The 17,690-nt window shown below is 35.9% G+C and overlaps 1 protein-coding gene across 1 annotated transcript in view; it reads left to right on the top strand.

Moving 5' to 3' along the window:
• SEC31A (SEC31 homolog A (S. cerevisiae)) overlaps positions 1–17,690 on the top strand; it is a 129,957-nt gene that overhangs the window by 33,530 nt on the left and 78,737 nt on the right. The window contains exons 4-11 of the mRNA XM_006877753.1: positions 2,619–2,817; positions 4,405–4,500; positions 5,692–5,832; positions 7,222–7,364; positions 9,952–10,051; positions 12,189–12,350; positions 12,547–12,699; positions 16,696–16,932. Of these exons, the coding sequence (XP_006877815.1) occupies positions 2,619–2,817; positions 4,405–4,500; positions 5,692–5,832; positions 7,222–7,364; positions 9,952–10,051; positions 12,189–12,350; positions 12,547–12,699; positions 16,696–16,932 (1,231 nt within the window). The remainder of the gene's footprint in view (positions 1–2,618; positions 2,818–4,404; positions 4,501–5,691; positions 5,833–7,221; positions 7,365–9,951; positions 10,052–12,188; positions 12,351–12,546; positions 12,700–16,695; positions 16,933–17,690) is intronic.

Below are 17,690 nucleotides of genomic sequence, written 5' to 3'. Positions count from 1 at the left end.
CTCTTTAAATTTTGAGGAGATCTGTGCGCATGTGTAGTAAAACTCTCCGAGGATTGGGCTGGGGTGTCCACTAGCTCAGACACCCCTATAGTCACCCGAATGGAGGTGTGCAGACAGCAAGGGACCAGTGAACAGCTACCAATACAAAAGGATGTCCACACCTTTATCTCAGCGGTTCTGCCAGGCGTCTGTGGCCGCTCTGATCCTTCCCCCGCTTGGTCTCACCCAAGATGGCAGCTCCTCGAGCAGGTGAGCGTCTCGAATTAGAAAGCAATGGATTTGTTGCTTCTGCCACAAATTCCCCCAGTTGTAAGCCTTCCAACCTTCTAAATATTCCTTTATATGTGGTTCAGAGTTCTGGTACCATCTCCTGATCCTGCTTGGTCAGGTATTCTGTGTCGTTCCTGGTGGAGCTCCTTTACTGCACTTCCTCCCGATCCACCATCTTGTTTTTCTATTCTTAGTTTTAATGTTTCCTTTTTCTGCTTGGATCTGCATTTTCATGATATTGTGAAGTATTAATTTTCTTTTGCGTTACCTTCTTATCTGTTAAAAGTTTTTCCTGTATTCAAGGCATTCTATTGTATCCTTCAATCTACCTGACCTCCTCACCACCTGGATCTCTGTTCCTGTATTTTTCCCTTCTTTGACATTGTTAATATTTTGATCTTTGATTGGCTTTACAGGTCCTCTGTTCTGAAGTCTGCTATTTGTCAACTGAGTTCTGGGTGGTGCCATGTCTGTCAGTTTCTCGTTGTTGTCTGTTCTTGTGGTTTCCATTCCATACAACTCTTTTAAGATGTTTGAAGTGCTAGATTGGCTTCGACAAAATCTCTTAGCTTCTGTTTATCCTGGAATGTTTTGATTGCACCATTGTATTTGATTGATAGTTTTGCTGGATAGACGATTCTTGGTTGGCAGTTTTTCTTTTAGGGTTTTATATATGTCTCCCCATTGCCTTCTTACCTGCATGGTTTCTGCTTAGAAGTGTGAACTTAATCTGATTTGTTTGTCTTTGTAGGTAGCGCTTCCGTTTTCTCTGACTGCATTTAGGATTCTTCCCTTGTCTTTGATTTCGGAGAGCTTGATTATGATGTCTTGGTGTGGGGTCTGTCCTACCTCGGGTTTGTTCAGCTTTTTGATTGTTTATCTTCTCATCATTGAAGATGTTAGGGAAATTTTCTTCCAGTAGTTCCTCAGCTATCTTCTCTGTGGACTTCTGTGATTCTTCCTGTTCTGGAATGCCCACAATTCTTAAGTTACTCCTCTTCATGTTATCAAGCATGAATCTTAGACTCTCTTCAGATGTTTTTATCCTTTTTTTCTGCTTGCTCTTCTATTTTAGCAGTATTGAGGGATTTGTCCTCTAGCTTTCTGGTTCTGACTTTAATCTCTTCATTTATCCTCCTTTGCCCTTTCAGTGTATTTTCCATTTCTGATATTTTATTATTAACCATCTGGACCTCTTTTTGCAGGTTTTGAATGGTTTCCAATGCTACATCTATCTTGTTTGATTGCTCCTGTAGCACTTTCCTGTCTTCTTCCTTATTTTCTTCCACCCCTTTGTGGAGCATTTGAATTTGTTTCCATATCATTCTTCTGAATTCCTTCTCAGGCAGATCCAAAGCCTGCTCTTCTTCTACTGGGAAGTCTGTGTCTGCCTCCAGCTCATTTATCTCAGTTACTCTTCTGTTTTTGAACTTATATTGACATCTTTTGCTGTGTTTTCTTGGACATTTTCAGTACTTATGTGGGTTTTTAATGCTTAAATGTATTTATGTTGCTGTGTTGTTAAGCTTCCTGAGTGTCTCCTGGTGGATGTGATCTGGAGATAGGCCTCCCTTTTCACATGTAATGCCTACCTAGCAGTTGGTATTGGCTCTTTTCCAGATGGTGGGATATTATGAGGTATATGAACACAATTGCTCTCTTTTTGAGTAAGATAGGTGCAGAAACCTCCCATCCCCAGGAGAAGAGTGATACCAAAACAGCCAAAAATAGATACAATATAAAAGCAGAGAGACAGAAACCACCACTCAAAACCAAACATAAAACTGTAGCCGACTGTCCAGTAATCTTTGCTGTGCAGAAAGGGATAAAGGGCCCCACCCAGGGACCCAACTTTAGGGCTGGGTCCCAGAGTTAGACATCAGAAGAAGCTGGGGTTCTCAGGAACCTCCTCCCTGGGAACATTGTGGGTGCAACACTGGACCCTTTTGGTGGTGCGCTCCCGCCCACTTGAAGGTGTCCAGGCTGAGCAGTGAGTGTGCAATCGCAGAGAGGAAGAAAGAAAAGTGAGAAATGAAAAGTGAAAAATCCGTCATACCTCTTTTTCCAGACACAGCTCCGCCCTAGCCTTTTGATTGTCAATCCAGTGTGTATCCTACAGCACCAGCATGACTTTTCTAGGGATGCACAGAAGAATGTAAGATCAACTATGCTGATATGAGTATAAATAAAAATTGAATGCCATTTTATTGAAGTTATACATGATTATTAGGAGGAAGAAGGCCAGGAATGTTTTTGTAGTATTCATGAAAATATAAAAATTAAATGTCATTTCAAATTGTTTTTATTTAACTTTAAGACTGAATTATTTTACTCATTTTATTATAAAGGTACCACAAGTTGATTTGGGGACCTCATAAGATGGATTCAAAAGGAAATATCTCTGGAGTTCTGATTGCAGGTGGTGAAAATGGGAATATTATTCTCTATGATCCTTCTAAAATTATTGCTGGAAACAAAGAAGTGGTGATTGCTCAGAATGACAAGCATACTGGCCCAGTGCGAGCCTTAGATGTGAACATTTTCCAGGTTAGACATTGACATTTATTAATAATTCTTAAAATATTTCAAAATAAGTATATGACTTTATTGTACCTCAGTCTTGGAATTAAAAACTAAGCTACCTATGCAGATTGATGTGTGAGTGGTATATGTTTGAAGAATGAGTTCAGAATAGGGTAAAAAGTGACAAATACTAGGTGAAAGAATCAGGCTACTAAGTTTAATTCTAGAAGACTGAAGGTTTCACTGTCAACTGATGAGACTGTCTTTTTTTTTTAGCCTTGCCTGTTAAAAGTTTGTGCCATTTCAGCATATACAACCAGTATCTAGGTGGCACTCTCGTGTCTGTGTTAATTCTCTGTTTTATTTAATTGTGAAATTCTGTCAAATAAAAACATATGTAACTTAGATATAATAAAGCCTCATAAATAGGCAGTTAAGAATTTGTAATTTCCCACTGTTATCAGAAATGTAACAGTGTTGTATATGTAAATGTATTAGTAAGGATTCTGAGTTTTAATAGACTATTATACAAAAACCACAAATAAACATTTTAGTAAGAAACTTTTATATTGTTATTTTTCTTACGTTATGAATAGAGTATGCAAACACAGAAACTGAAATTTCTTCATGCCTGTAGTTGGTGGTGTCTTCTCTTTATATTAGAAAGCTGGTTCATCGGTTAATTAGACTCATAAACTGTTTCAGTAAAAGTGTCTTATGTGACTACTCCAGTAGTGTTTCCCTCTTGTCATAGTGGTGTGCCACTTGATTAGAAAAGAATTTGAGTGATAGTAAAGGATGGAGGTTAATCCATGATGTTCATTCTCTTACTACACCTCCAGTAGTATATCTTCAGGGTCTTTTGGGGTGTGCAGCAGAGTAAACTTGTAAGTATTGCTACATGAAACAAGTAAATGAACTAGGAATACATGTAGATTTAAGATAAGACATTTTATTAGCCCTATCATGTTTGACTCCAAAATCTGGCTGTGAGATTTCTTGAACAGGATACTTTGTTTTAGGATTTAACGATTTATCTTAGAAATAATTATGCTCTGTTGTTGTTATCCACAATCAGAATCCCTTCCAAAAATGCAAAACCATAAATCATAATTGCTATATGGTTTTGTAAAGAACTCTGGTAGTGTAGTGATTACGAATTCGGCTGCTAACCTCAGGACCAGCAGTTTGAAACGACCAGCAGTTCTGCAGGAGAAAGATGAGGCTTTCTGCTCCTGTAAAGATTTACAGCCTTGGAAACCCTGTATAGAGTCACTATGAGTCGGGACCGACTCCACGCCACATAACCACTATCCACCACCACATGGTTTTTGATTGAATTTTTAATAACCTGTCTATATATTTGCTCTTTATTAATGTTTTTATTATAATATTTTACTCTAGGACACTATTTAAATTTTGCTTAAGAATTGTAATGGGTAATTATTTAGGGTTACTGATTTCATGCATTCATGTTTTGTTTTTTTAATGAAGTAGAACAGTTGCATGAACTAAAACTGTAACAGATCTTTTTAGCTCTGCACTGAATTATCCTGAGTACTCTTAAATATTCATAAATGTAATTTAGTAATTTTTTTTTTTTTTTTGCAGACTAATCTTGTAGCCTCTGGTGCTAATGAGTCTGAAATCTATATTTGGGATCTAAACAATTTTTCAACTCCAATGACACCGGGAGCCAAAACACAGGTAATTCATTGATTTTGGTTAAGAAATCTAAAGAAAAACTAACCCAAAGTGATTCTTCTGAACCTACTTATTTTAGTTTTCACGTAAAGTATATATTTAATATTGTTGTTCAGATGCCATTGATTTTCCTTCTGAATAGTAAAATATTAAGGCGTCCTGATGGCAAAGCGGGATGGGCGTTGGACTATTAATGGCAAAGTCAGCAGTTCAAATCTACCAGCTGCTCCAGAGAGAAAGATGAGGCTGTCCTTATAAAGATTTACAGTTTGGAAATCCTACATAGGGTCACTATGAGTTAGAATTAACTTAATGGCTGCGAATGTAGTAAACCATTGTCAAAAGCAAATATTTATTCAGTGCTTGCCACTCTTACCAGACACAGAATGTACTAGGTCAACAGAAATGAAAAAATCATTAATAACTTTAGACACATTTTTGTACTCTGTGTGATGTTGTTGTATGTGCCGTCGAGTCGATTCCGACCCATAGTTACCCTGTATAGGGTAGGGTTTCCAAATAGCAACTGGTGAGCTTGAACTGCCGACCTTGCAGTTCAAAAGCTTTGCAGTCTGGTGCATTAACCCATAGCGCCACACCAGCACTCTATTCTGTGTGATAGTTACTCTTTATTTAAGTCATGTTTAACCATTGAATAAAAATATAAATTGAGAAAAAAACTTTTTGTAAAACAAAATACTTCCATCCCCTGTTCTGTGTATTCTGAATGTATAGATTGAGGAAGAGCAATCCTCACCTTACTCCTTGAGTATCTCTGTATTATATTGCTACACAATTTGAGTAGTATCAAACTAGTCCCTAACAGTTTGGCAGTTTGAGGAGTTGCGTAATGATAGTATATGTTCTGCCATTCATGAAAGTAAGTTTCTAATGTTCCAGGTCTAGTTGTCCATCATATCAACCATCTACTTTGTGACATGTGATCTACCCATGCCAGTTGCAAAGTAAATAGTGCTTGATGTATGTATAGTAGCTCAGTAAATGCTTGTTGAGTAGGACAATATTAAATAAGATAAAATATTTGAAGTGCTACTTTAAACTGAATTGTGCATTTTGAGAACTTGGGAATATAAAGCAAATTTGAGGAGTGAACTATCAGATCCAAGTCATCCATATTTAAAAATAAAATAAAATTTTGATTAATATAGAGAAATAATAGTTTATTCCTTATAGCCCCCAGAAGATATCAGCTGCATTGCATGGAACAGACAGGTTCAGCATATTTTAGCATCTGCAAACCCTAGTGGCCGAGCTACTGTGTGGGATCTTAGGAAAAATGAACCTGTCATCAAAGTCAGTGAACACAGTAACAGAGTAAGTATATGACTGATTTGTGACAAATATATGTTTACTATATTGTTTGATAGTTGGCACTGAAGTTTCTGTAATAAACACCAAATTCTGTTTTCTTATTGAATGTCATACTGAAATGAAGTCTTTTCCCCTTGGAGAAAATAAGAAAGTTATGTATATCCATGTTGGATATTACTATGATGAAGATAAAGATTAAAGTCCTGATCTTTTTGCTTTGTTAGCTATTTCAGGCATTGCATCAACTTTTCAGTTCATCCTTAGCTTTTCCTAGAATGTAGAAATGTCATGCTAAGAATTTTATGTTCATTTTTCTGAATTTGGTAGTTTCCAAATTCCTGGTTGTATCTCTTCCTGAAGTTTTGTTACTTTCTAGTGTGTGTTACTGTATGCCATTAAATTCTGGAAGTTAATATTCTATCATATGTGCCAAAATACCTTGGGTACAACTCTGGTGGTATAGTGGGTTAGACATTGGGCTGCTAACCACAAGGTCGGTAGTTCAAACCCACCAGCCACTCTGCTAGAGAAAATCGACACAGTCTGCTTCTGTAAAGATTTACAGTGTCAGAAACTCTGGGGAGCAGTTTTACTCTGTCCTCTAGGGCTGGTATGAGTTGGAATTGACTCAGTTGGAATTGACTCAGGGTTTGGTTTTAGGTTTGCTTACTTTCTTCACTGCATTGACTAGTTTGACATCCTCCAAAATGAGTTAGCCTAAATCAGAGAATGCATATATAAATTTTAAAATGGCGACAACAAAAACTAGAAGCGTATTTCTTCAGAGTGTTGTTTTTCAAATTAATAGGAGTTTTAACACCAAAACATTTCAGTGGAACAAAGTTTTCAGTAAGCTATCCATCATCTGAAACATTTAATAGGATTTAAACTTTCAGACATTTCTTAACAATAATGTAATTCCTTCCAGGTGAAAATTTAAGTGGTACTTTTTGCTTTAGATATTTTGCCTTGATTTTCCTGATAGAGAAAAGGGTTTTTTGTTGTTGTGTTTGTTTCTATTTTTAAAATAGAAGTATTTTCTTTTTATTTTTTTCTGAAAGTATTGCATTTTAGATTTATGTAAATTTAAGTTTTATGATGTTTTTGTGTAAACCTTTTCCCTGGTTATAATTTTTACAATAAAATTCATTTTGGTATAGAATTATTCTGGACCAGAATGGTTTTATCTGCTGTTTTATCAACTATTTTATCAAATAGCTGGAAGCACTGATGGTACTCAAACCTTTTAATTTTAAAGACTTCAGTTATGTCTTAAAAGTTTCATTGTTTTAATGAACTACACGTTTTGACTGTTTGTGGCAATGAAGGTATTTTCTTGGCTTTTCATAATGTAATATTATTAATAAAATGTGGGCCTTAAACTGTCTGCAGATGCATTGCTCTGGATTGGCATGGCATCCTGATGTTGCTACCCAGATGGTCCTTGCCTCTGAGGATGATAGATTACCTGTGATCCAGGTGTGGGATCTTCGATTTGCCTCCTCTCCACTTCGTGTCCTTGAAAACCATGCCAGGTATCATACATCTCTTCCAAGGAACTTTATTTTTTTAAAGTGCATTTACTTATTACTTTGAATTACCAGATAGGCTTTTACTTATTTATTGTTTTCGTTTTCAGTTTTAGGAAATTTGGTTTGTCTCTATCATTCAAAAGTTATGATAAATTGTTTGTTTTATAATATTATATTTTATTTTAAGCAATTGGCATCTGCTTTTCTATACCAAAAATTTGTAGCCAGATCCTATTATAACAGCATGAAAATGTGTTCAAAGAATTTTCAATGAATGGTTTAAAAAATAAAAATTTCAGTTGATTATAGTGCTTTGCACCAGCCATTGACATTTTTTATGTTGTTGTTGTTAGTTACCCATGAGGTTTCCCATGTGTATATATGGAGTAAAACTAACTACTCCATAGGGTCTTTAAGGGCATGACCATTTGGAAGCTGATAAGCCTGGCTTTTAGGTGGATTTGAATCATTAACCTTTCACTTAGTAGGTCAGTGCTTAACCATTTGCATCGCCCAGAGGCTCCTAAGTTTTTGCTGTGTTTGAGAAGTACCCTAACTCTATTGTAGTTTCTAGTTTTGTTTTTTTTTTTTCATAGTGTAGTAGTAATGTTAACTTTATTTTTTTTCTTTTATTTGTTCTTAATAAAAAGATAAACAGAAAAGCCAACGTGTTAATAGAGATTTTCTCTGGATGGTGAGATACAGGAGACTATTTTTTTGTTTGGGTGTTTTTTTGTTTGGTAATACTAGTTTTCAGAGTCTTACAAATTATAATATTGAGAGTTAAAAACATCAGGTTGTTGGTATTTAGATTTGTAATACTTCTTTGTAAGGCAAATTTTAAATTTTCTTTTCATTAAAAAAAAGAACTGCTTATGAAAGAAGTATTTCTCTGATAATAAAGGTAATAAAAGCCAAAATATGTAAACAAAAAGAAAAACTTGAAATAGTCACATTTCTTTACGCATTCATGTTGTTAAGTATGATCAAGTCAGTTCTAACTCACAGTGACCCTGTATAGGTTTTCCAAGGAACAGCTGATGAATTTGAACCACCAACCTTTCTGTGCAAACTGATCTTAAAAACATTTTATTATGTATGTTAAATTTATTTATATGTATATATAAAGCTCCAGTTGTTTAAAGAATTAAGGTAACTTATATAACATATATCACGTTATATAAGTTATTTCGCATATGCATGCAAAAGCTGGACAGTGAATAAGGAAGACCGTACAAAGATTGATGCTTTTGAGTTATGCTGTTGGAGGATTATATTGAAAGTGCCGTGGGCTGCCAAAAGAACCAATAAGATCCATTTTGGAAGAAGTGCAGCCAGAATGCTCCTTGGAGGCCAAGATGGCCAAACTTCGTCTCTCATACTTTAGACATATTGTCAGTAGGGACCAGTCGCTGGAGAAGGATATCATGTTTGATAAGGTTGAGGGTCAGAGAAAAAGAGGAAGACCCCCAACGAGATGGATTGGCCAAGTGGCCGCATCGATGACTCAAGCGTGGCAGCAGTAGTGAGGTTGGCCCAGGACTGGGCAGTGTTTGGTTTTGCTGTGCATAGGTCGCTATGAGTCGGTACTGACTAGATAATACCTAACAACAACAACAACAACGTATAACATGACACTGTATCTTTGTACTCTGTATATAAGTATATAATTAATTAATATAGTTTTTCTTTTTATTAATTGTGAACACCATGGTAGTAAGAAAGAAATTTCTACAATTTTTACATTACCATTTTTAATGTTCTAAGTATATTTCCATCAAAGTTTGAGCTGTAATAATGTACTATTTCACAGTCCCTGTTATTATTTTTTTTTTAAGTTTTTATTGTGAATTATGTGGGTTTACATGGGAGAATATCAGTTTTACATTCATCCTATCATATTTCGTTTAATTGCAAAGATTACAGTTCCCTCCATGCATCATCAAATAACCAAAGGGTACACCCCACAGCCCCCACCCCTGCCCCGGCTTTCAGCACACAGCCCCTTTCCCTCCCTGAGTCCCGTGATACTCCAGCCACTCCATCTGTCCACGTCATCATCTCTGTCTCCATGCCTGGCATCACTGCCTCTCGGTACGGTCATGCTCTCGGTACGGTCATGCTCTCCGCTCTTCTCAGTTGATGGTCTTAGGGACCTCCGCTCCTGGGCTGCAAAGTCAGTCACTCCCCTCCTTTTGTCAAAAACATCTACCTCTACATTTCCGACCCTCACAGTCAGTTGTTATTAAACATTTACTTTGTTTTCAGTTTTGCTATCATACACTCTTCACTATAGTGCATGTCCTACATCCTTGCATATAACTTATTGAATTGTCTCCAGAAAGATTGCATTCTGAAAAGTCTGTTGTTAAGTGCTTTGGAGTCAGTTCCGAGGCTTTAAATCTTTGTAGGAGCAAAAAAAATCTCATCTTTCTTCTGAGAAGCAGGTGGCAGGCTCCAACTGCAGACTTTGTGATTCAAAGTTCAGTGCTTACCGTATGGAGCCACAGTGCTCCCCTTTAGAGAGAAATCATTTAAAATTTGCTGTTCTCAAGATTAAAAGTTTCTTTTTCCCTTTTTGTTGGTGTAGGGGGATTTTGGCAGTTGCCTGGAGCATGGCAGATCCTGAATTGTTGCTGAGCTGTGGAAAAGATGCTAAAATTCTCTGCTCCAACCCAAACACAGGAGAGGTATAGGAAGAAATGTTTGTAAACCCTATAGTCATTGCAATGTTTTATTTCTAGTTAAATAAAATTCCACATGGATTTTTAAGTTCCTTCTATAACTGAGGACATGTGAAGATGAAGTGCTTGTAAAATGCTTTCCTAGTAGAAACATCTACCTCAGTTGTTTCTACCAGAAAGTTGTTATTAAATATTATATTTGAATCTAGTAATTGGCTTACGTCTTTAATAAAATGAATTTACCTTGATTCAATTTGGTTTATTTCACATGTAATACTTACTTTATAGTAGAGTGCTCATCATACATCCTGCCCAAAGGAATCCTGCCTTTTAAATATGAATATATAAATACAATTTTGTTTGCTCTGGATCATATGCTAAAAATTTCCATTAGCATTAACTTTTATTATTCTTTATAATATCGACTGGTTTCCCTTCCTTTCAATATTGGGCAAGATACTGTAGACTTTAATTATAGCTTTAACACATGACTTTTACCTTTCTAAACTTATGTATGTTATTGCAAGTGCTAAGGTGCCCTGGTGGCACCCTTGACTGACTGATAACTGAAAGGTCAGCAATTTGAATGCATCAGTCACTCTGCAAGAGAAAGATGTGGCTGTCCACTTCCATAAAGATTACAACCTTGGAGTAATTGTACTGTTTCTCCAGCATGAGTTTGGTATTGCAAGTATTTGCAATAGTAGCTTTTTTAACTACCGTACTGAAATTCAGTAGATTTTAAAAAATGTAGCGTAGTGGTTACGAATTGGGCTGCGAACCTTAAGGTCAGCGGTTGGAAACTACCAGTCGCTCTGGGGGAGAAAGATGAGGCTTTCTAGTCTCGTAAAGATTTACACCCTCAGAAACCCTGTACAGGGTTGCTGTGGGTCGGAACTGACTCGACAGCACTTAACAACAACAACAATAACATTCTGATAGGGTAAAATGAAGCACTTTAGTTATTTGGATTCTGGTGTTAAAATTTCACCTAGTAGTGTCAGTTAATATAGAAACATTAGAGTTGGGGAATATAAAATATTTTGTTTTCGTATGATTTATAAATAATAAAACATTGTATTTTACAATCCATCTTACCAAGTAAGTTCAGAATTCATGCAAATTACTGTCATAATTATGTAATTTGATAAAATGAATTTTTGCATGTGATTAGTGTGTTCTTGGAGTCCTGGTGTGGCACTGCAGGATAATGTACTGGACTGCAAGGTTGGCTTGAGTTGCAAGATTGGCAGTTCAAACTTACTAGCCATTCCTTGGAAACCCTATACAGGGTTGGTAAGAGTCGAAACTGACTTGATTACACTTAACAACAACCACCACAGTGTGTTCTTGGACTTTGAAGGAATAAATGAAATAAATTTTAGTGTGAACTGAACCTAAAATGCATTAGTAAATTTTGTATTCAAAGGCAAAGCAGTATCATCAAAGTGAGAGTGATTAGTCTTACCAGAGTTACTTTTTCACATAATTCGGTTTTCTGATAAAACACACAGTAAATGCCACTTGAAATCCAAGTAGTTCATTTAACTTATTTCATAAAATCACAAAACCTTAAGCTCTTTTTAGGAAATTATCAGTATGGTTTGAGTTAGAAACTATAAAGATTATATACCAGCCTTTCTTTTCCTTATAAAGAAGAATGGTTATGATTCTTTCTTATAATTGCAGCAATAGAAAATGGTGTGCCCACGTTTTCTTTCTTGACTAAAGGCCAGATTTCCTGTGACTTCGCTCAAGAGTTTTAAAACTTCAGTTTCAGATAAGAGCTCTAAATAAGGTTGTTTGAGTCTTGGCAGGCAATATACAGTTGGACAGAATACCATTGATCTTTTGAAGCTTAGCAGGTTGACTCAGTTTTCTGCTTTTTCAGATGCAACTTCTAATATCATAAGAAAAGAAAAACGTCAGATTTTACAATGTCCTCGTTTAAAATGTAGTTCATTTTTTTTAAAGTAGCAGACCATCGTAATGGCCTATTTTCAAATCACAGTATTGTTTTTCCTGGCTAGACATATTTTCTGAAAGAAAATATCTAATTTAGCTAGTTGATCATATTAATGTAGTTATTTGGTTATAATGTAAAGTGACTGTACCCTTTTCTGACTTTTTTTTTTCCCCTTAGGTGTTGTATGAACTTCCCACCAATACACAGTGGTGCTTTGATATTCAATGGTGTCCCCGGAACCCTGCTGTCTTATCAGCTGCTTCCTTTGATGGGCGTATCAGTGTTTATTCCATCATGGGAGGAAGCACTGATGGCTTAAGGCAGAAACAAGTGGATAAGGTACTAGGAAAAGTTACGGTTTTGATTATAACACATCTAAAAATTAATTATAATGTGTGATTAATCTGAAAGTTAGGAATCCATTGTGATGCTTAATTGAATAATTACCTTAAAATATTTTGAATATAACTAGAAAACAGTGCAACATAGTCTTATATAAGTTATAGATGCTCATGTTATTTATTTTTTTTTTAAGCTTTCCTCATCTTTTGGAAATCTGGATCCCTTTGGCACAGGACAACCCCTTCCTCCATTACAAATTCCACAGCAGACTGCCCAGCATCATATAGTGCTGCCTCTGAAGAAGCCACCCAAGTGGATCCGAAGGCCTGTTGGTGCTTCCTTTTCTGTAAGTGGATTTTGTTTTATGGTCTGTGGGCACAGGGGCAAAGAGAACTTATCATTGTATTATTACAGGATCACTCAAATAGAAAAAGTCTTTTGTTTGAGAGATCTTTGTGTGTTGTTTTCAGAGTATTTTCTTAGAAAAAGTAGAACTTACTCTCTCTCTCCTGCCCCCCTTTTTAATTTGGCTTCTTTTTTTTTTTTTTTTTTTTTGATCTGCTGGTCTTTCTTTCAATCAGCTTTTTATTATGAAATATTTTAAACCTGTCTTAAAATAAAAGTAATGTTAAATAATGAATGCACATATATCCAGCTTCAGAATTTACCATCATTTTCTCTTAGCACCTTTCTATCATACCCCACTCAGCCTTCATAGGATAATAAATACATATATGAGGGGGCTTCAAAAAGTTTGTGGTAAAATAGAATTAAAAGATAATAGGATTTTTCCACAAACCTTTGAAATCCCTTTGTATATATATCTTTATTATACCTTTTTTTTTCTCCTAAAAGTTGTTTTATTGTTGTGAAACCTTTGCTTTTCTGTTATATGTCTTTTAAAGTTATAGTTATTTTTAGCATAAGCACAACACTGTTATTATATGGAATAAAATTACTAATAATTTCTTAATATCTAATACCTAATTCATGTATTTAATGATCACAAAAAGATGTCTTTTTTGTGTGTAGTGGATATTCCTGTTTTAACCTATGGTATTTCCTTCTCCTTCTTTCATCCTCATGATATATGTATTTTAAAAACATTCAGTTAAGTAGGTTTTCCTGCATACTGGAGTTGGCTGATTGTGCCTTTGTGATATTGTTTGACTTGTTTTTCTGTATCTGATAGTTTTTCTAGAATGTTTCTGTGCTGCCCCCTATTTCTTACATTCTGATAGAGCTAAAGGTTTCATCAGATTCATTAGAAGGAAGACACATTCAGAATCGGGGGAAAGTGAGCATCTTTGCCAGTTTAGCAGTGATCCTCAAGCTGTCACCTAAGAAATTCTGGTCAACTTTTGGACTATGTGAAAAAAGTAGAGTCTTTTGCTAAATATTGTTAGTTCACTACTATTTTAAAAACTCTTGTGTAGAACAGGCCAGCTTTGTATCACTTTCCCCCTACAACTTATGTTGTTGTTCAGTGCTGTTGAGATGGTTCCAACTCATAGTGATCCTGGATAGGGTTTCCCAGGGGCAGCTGGGGGGTTCAAACTGCTGACCTTGTAGTCCATTGCTTACCTTATAGCACCACACCAGGGCCTATGTTGTTGTTAAGTGTTTTGAGTCTGTTAGGACTCTTGACAACCCTGTATAGGATTCCCGAGGTGCAGTTGGTGGGTTTGAACCACTGACCTTTTGGTTAGCAGTCCAGTGCTTATTTTGCAGCTCTACACCAGGAGTCCACTAGGACCTATTAATAACTTGTTACATGCTGTCAAGTAATTTCTGACTCTTAGCTACCCCATACACTATAGAATGAAACACTGCCCAGTCCTGCACCATCCTCACAATCATTGCTATGCTTGAGTGAGTCTATTACTGCTGCCACCTTGCCAGTCCATCTCATTAGGGGTCTTTGTTTTTTTTCTGACCTCCAAGCATGATGTCCTTCTGTAGGGCTTTATGCCTCCTGATAGTATATCAGAAATATGAAGGATGAAGTCTTGCCGTCCTGAATTCTAGGAGCATTCTGGCTGTACTTCCATCAACACAAATTTGTTTGCTTTTCTGGCAGTCCATGATACTTTTAATATTCTTGTTCAACTCAAATGCATCAGTTCTACTATGGTCGGTCTTGTTCATTATCCAACTTCCACATGCATATGAGGTGATTGAAAATATCATTGGGGTCAGGCACACCTTAGTCCTCAAACTAACATCTTTGCTCTTTAACACTTTCAAGAGGTCTTTTGCAGTGGATTTGCTTTTACATTCCTAATACCTAATTTAGTATACAGTTTAATTTCATCCCTGTATTAGTAACTGTAATCTTGGTGTGACACTGTGGGTTAATGCGCTGGACTGTTAAAGCGTTTCCAGCTCGCCAACTGTTCTTTAGACATTCTATACAGGGTCACTATGAGCTGGAACCAACTCAACAGCACTTAACAGCAATAATTAGGTAACCAACACAGGCAGGTCTAGATAATGTAGGGCTTTATTTGAAAGAGCAGGCAGCTTGTCTACATGGAGTATTAAAGCTCTCTGTGCAGGAAGACAGACACAGAAAGCAGCTCCAAAGCATACTTTAAGCATGTACCATTTCCCCCCTGAAAATCCACTCCCAGGAGAGTGGGAGGGACAGAGAGGTTCCGAACGTGTTCTTTCTCTGTACGGCCCTCCTGTAGAGAGTGAAATGAACACTTCCTCTTTTATGTGCCATGTGAATTCCTCCAGTATTTTTGTGTTACCATTATTAAAGTTTAGAGGTTTGTATAGTTTTCTGATTACTTTTATAAATGTAAATAATTACTTAAATATTTAAGTCTTGATATATAAATTTTATATTGTATAAATTAAAACTTTTATCCTTTTCAATTTTTGTATGTTACATTATTATTTTTACATTGTTAAGTTCTTTAAGGAGTCCTGGTATGGCATTGTAGAATAAGCACTGGACCACTACCCGCAAGCTTACTGGTTCAAACCCACCTGCTGGTCCTCAGAAACCCTATACAGGGTTTCTATGAGTCAAAACTCATTCAGTGGCACTTAAACAGTAATGACAATTTTTTTTGGTAAATAATAATTCAGTTTTGTTTGGGCTGGTTTTAAAAAAGTAATGACTAACCAACTGCATTCACATTACTGTAATTAATTACTTAATATTCATTATGTTATTAAATGCTGTTAAGTCGGTTCTGACTTATAGTGACCCTGTATAGGGTTTCCAAGGAGTGGCTGGTGGGTTTGAACCACCGACCTTGTTGTTCAAACTGACCTTGTGACTCAATGCTTATCCTATAGTGCCACACTAAGATTACTTATTTTGTGAAACCCACAGTCTTTGTATAAAACATCACTAAGAATGAAAAACCAAATTTGATTTTGTATGTTTTTCTTCCTCTAATTTTATTTCGTATGAATATATTTGTTGTTGTTAAGTGCTGTCAAGTCAGTTCTGACTCATAGCTGCCTGGTTTTTAAGGAGTGGCTGGTGAGCTTGAATTGCCGACCTTGCAGTTCAAACTGACCATGTAGTCCAGCACATTAACCTGCAATGCCATACCAAGACTCCATGAATATATTGTTAAGTGCCATTGAGTCAGTTGTGACCCACAGTAACCCTGCATAGAGTTTTCAGAACAACTGGTGAGCTTGCATTGCCTACCTAGCAGTTCAAACTGACGTTACAGTCCAGTGCATTAACCTGTAGCACTACTCCAGGACTCTATGAATATATTAGAAAATATTGTCTACTTGTTGTGTCCAAAGTAGTGTCCTAGGTATTATAAAAGATATAAGAATAAAACAGACACAGGTTCTGCCCTGAAATAACTCAGATGAGAAAGCTTTTTGTTTAATCATAAGATATATCATATGTTAAATGCATCTGCAAGACCTTCATTGGTAGGTGAAATTTGCTGGGCCTTGGAAGATAAGTAGTATTGAGTATGTTGTTGTTGTTGTTGTTAAGTGCTGTAGAATCAGTTACAACTTATAGTGACCCTGGATAGGGTTTCCACTGAGGGATTAATGAGCTTGAACTGCCCACCTTGCGCTTCAAACCGACTTTGCAGTCCAGTGCATTAACCCACAGTGCCACAATCAAGTAGGTGAAAAATTAGGGGGAGGGTACAGTAAATAGTATATTTATCTAGAAGATGGGCTGTATGGAAAAGAAGAGAAAAATGGAAGGTTGAGACACAAGTGGGATTTTATAAAATGTAATTTTAAAAGTCTAGCTAATTTTACTCAGATCTCTATGTTTTGGCTATAATATTTTTGCCACAACCTTTTTGTTCAAATCAGTCTTGCGCATTTGTTCTTTTTGCAGTTTGGAGGCAAACTGGTTACCTTTGAGAATGTCAAAATGCTGTCTCAGCAAGGAGCTGAACAGCAGCAGCAGCCCCACCATGTGTTCATTAGCCAAGTCGTAACTGAGAAGGAATTTCTCAGCCGGTCTGACCAACTTCAGCAGGTCGTGCAGTCACAAGGATTTGTTCATTATTGTCAGAAAAAAATTGAAGCTTCTCAGACGGAGTTTGAGAAAAATGTTTGGTCCTTTTTGAAGGTAAGTTGATAGACTTCATTATCTGCAAATTTAAGTATTTACACTATATTCTGAAACAGTCTTCTGATTACAGTAACAAATGGAAGAGTGTGATTACAGGAACTTGTTTGAAATTTAAGAAACATCACAAATAGTATATTGCTTAGCTTTTTATGTCAAGAGTTCTTCTAGTCTCTGCTATGAAACATCTAACAATGTAATAGATATATTTAGGTGATAGATATTATGAGTCAGTGGACCTATTTTAAAATTAGAACATAGAATATTTAATTTCTATAGTGAATTCAGTTAAAGAAAGTGAGAAAATAGGGAAGAGGCATCATAGAGTAGAAAGGGTGGAAGTATTTCTTGCCTATGAGAAGAGAGAAGAAGAAAACTATCTTTTGCTGAGTTGCATTTATGATAATAGAATAACAAAGAATTTTCTAGTTGGTTATTTTGCTTCCACTGTACTATTTTCTATACTAAATATTCCAAAGAAAAGAGATCTTTATAGGCTTAAAATCTAAAATTAGGGAATTTATACTTTATAACTAAGTATTAATTTGGGGAAAGGTTTTGGGATATTAGATATTTGACAAAATGAAAATATTGCCTTCATATGATCTTTGGAAATGTGTTAGTTTGTATTTATAAAAGTTATAGTTCAAAAATTAGCTTTATTCAACCAGAAATTTATTACATGTTTAATAATTTATTTTAATATATTGATAAAGAAATTTAAAGTAATTAAGTTATTTAAGCAAAAAAATATTCTT

Source organism: Chrysochloris asiatica, unplaced genomic scaffold, assembly GCF_000296735.1.
Source record: "Chrysochloris asiatica unplaced genomic scaffold, ChrAsi1.0 scaffold00588, whole genome shotgun sequence".
Taxonomy (NCBI): domain Eukaryota; kingdom Metazoa; phylum Chordata; class Mammalia; order Afrosoricida; family Chrysochloridae; genus Chrysochloris; species Chrysochloris asiatica.
Note: the sequence above shows the minus strand (reverse complement) of the source record. Positions and strands in the feature narration are given on the sequence as shown.